Source organism: Microtus ochrogaster, assembly GCF_000317375.1.
Source record: "Microtus ochrogaster isolate Prairie Vole_2 chromosome 14 unlocalized genomic scaffold, MicOch1.0 chr14_random_3, whole genome shotgun sequence".
Lineage (NCBI taxonomy): Eukaryota > Metazoa > Chordata > Mammalia > Rodentia > Cricetidae > Microtus > Microtus ochrogaster.
The window spans coordinates 7,308,475-7,309,712 of NW_004949098.1; the positions used below are offsets into that span (position 1 = coordinate 7,308,475).

At 50.9% G+C, this 1,238-nt stretch overlaps 1 protein-coding gene across 1 annotated transcript in view; it reads right to left on the reverse strand.

Annotated features, from left to right (window-relative positions):
- LOC106144280 overlaps positions 1 to 1,118 on the reverse strand; it is a gene marked incomplete at its 3' end in the record, with an annotated part of 4,658 nt that extends 3,540 nt beyond the window's left edge. Inside the window, exons 1-2 of the mRNA XM_026787969.1 lie at positions 1,035 to 1,118; positions 29 to 906 (exon numbers count right to left, since the gene is read on the reverse strand). Coding sequence (XP_026643770.1) covers positions 29 to 906; positions 1,035 to 1,118 — 962 coding nt within the window. The remainder of the gene's footprint in view (positions 1 to 28; positions 907 to 1,034) is intronic.
- Positions 1,119 to 1,238: the final 120 nt, after the last annotated feature.

A 1,238-nucleotide genomic window follows, 5' to 3' on the forward strand; every position in this document is an offset into this window, starting at 1 on the left:
CTCTAAGGTGAGGAGGGAGGTTTGGGGCCTGGGCTTCCTAGGTCCTTTGTTCCTCCTGGGGCAATCCTTAATCCAGTGTCCTCGTTCTTTACAATAGGTGCATTGGTCTCTGTCCACCTTGGCCCTAAATTGTTCTCCCTTCCTGTCTCCCTCTCTATTCTGTCCCTGAACCATGATGGCCAACACCCTAGTTAATTCCTTGTTTTTCCTCTTGTTTCTTTCATCCTCCCGATCTTTCATTCTCTGCCATAATCTTTCCTCTTTTTCTTCTGGAGTCTCTCTCTTATTGAAAATCTTCTCTGCCTCTTTTAGTAAGTCTTGTATAGTATACCCCTGGAGACCCTCAAGCCTCTGCAATTTGCTTCTAATATCCGGACTAGACTTCCAAATGAAAGACATGGATACACTTGTGGCTTGCCCTGGATCTTCAGGGTCATAGGGGGTATACATCCTATAAGCGTCCTTGAGCCTTTCTAAGAAGGCTGAGGGCGTCTCTTCATTTCCCTGTATTACTTGCTTAACCTGGGCCAAATTGGTGTGGCAACATGCTGCCCCTCGGAGACCCATGATTAGCAACTGGCGATAGAGGCGTAGGTGTCCCCTACCTGCAGCCGTGGTAAAATCCCAGTCAGGTCGCGTCAGAGGGAAGGCCTCGTCAATTTCGTTAGGCAAAAGGGTTGGGCTACCATTGTCTCCTGGGACGTTTTTCCGAGCCTCCAAAAAGACTCTTTGCTTTTCCTTCGAGGTCAGCAGGGCTTGCAAGAGTTGCTGGCAATCATCCCAAGTGGGCTGGTGGGTGACTAAAATAGACTCAATCAGGTTAGTCAGTGTTATTGGATCTTTGGAGAATGGGGGGTTATGGTATTTCCAATAGTATAGATCTGAGGCAGAGAATGGCCAGTATTGCTGTCAGCCGTTTGGGCCCTCTCTCAAGGGTAGGGCATGAGTAGTGGAATCAGGGGGTGGCTCGTGCCTTCCCCGGAGTCTTCCAGCCATGGGTGAAGGGGCTAGGGAGACTCGTGCAGGCTGTCCACCCACCGCTGCAGTCTCCGGCCCATCCGGACTCTCTGGATCCTCTGGATCTGCATAAGGAGGGGGTTCTTCTGATAGAAGGTCATTGAGGGGAGAGTCAGGGTTCGGAGGAAGGATGGGAGGGGGTGCAGGGGTAGGTTCGGGGGGTTTTTCTTTGGGAATCTTCTCCTTAAGAATGGTGGGGTATAGGGAAGAGGAGGATGGGG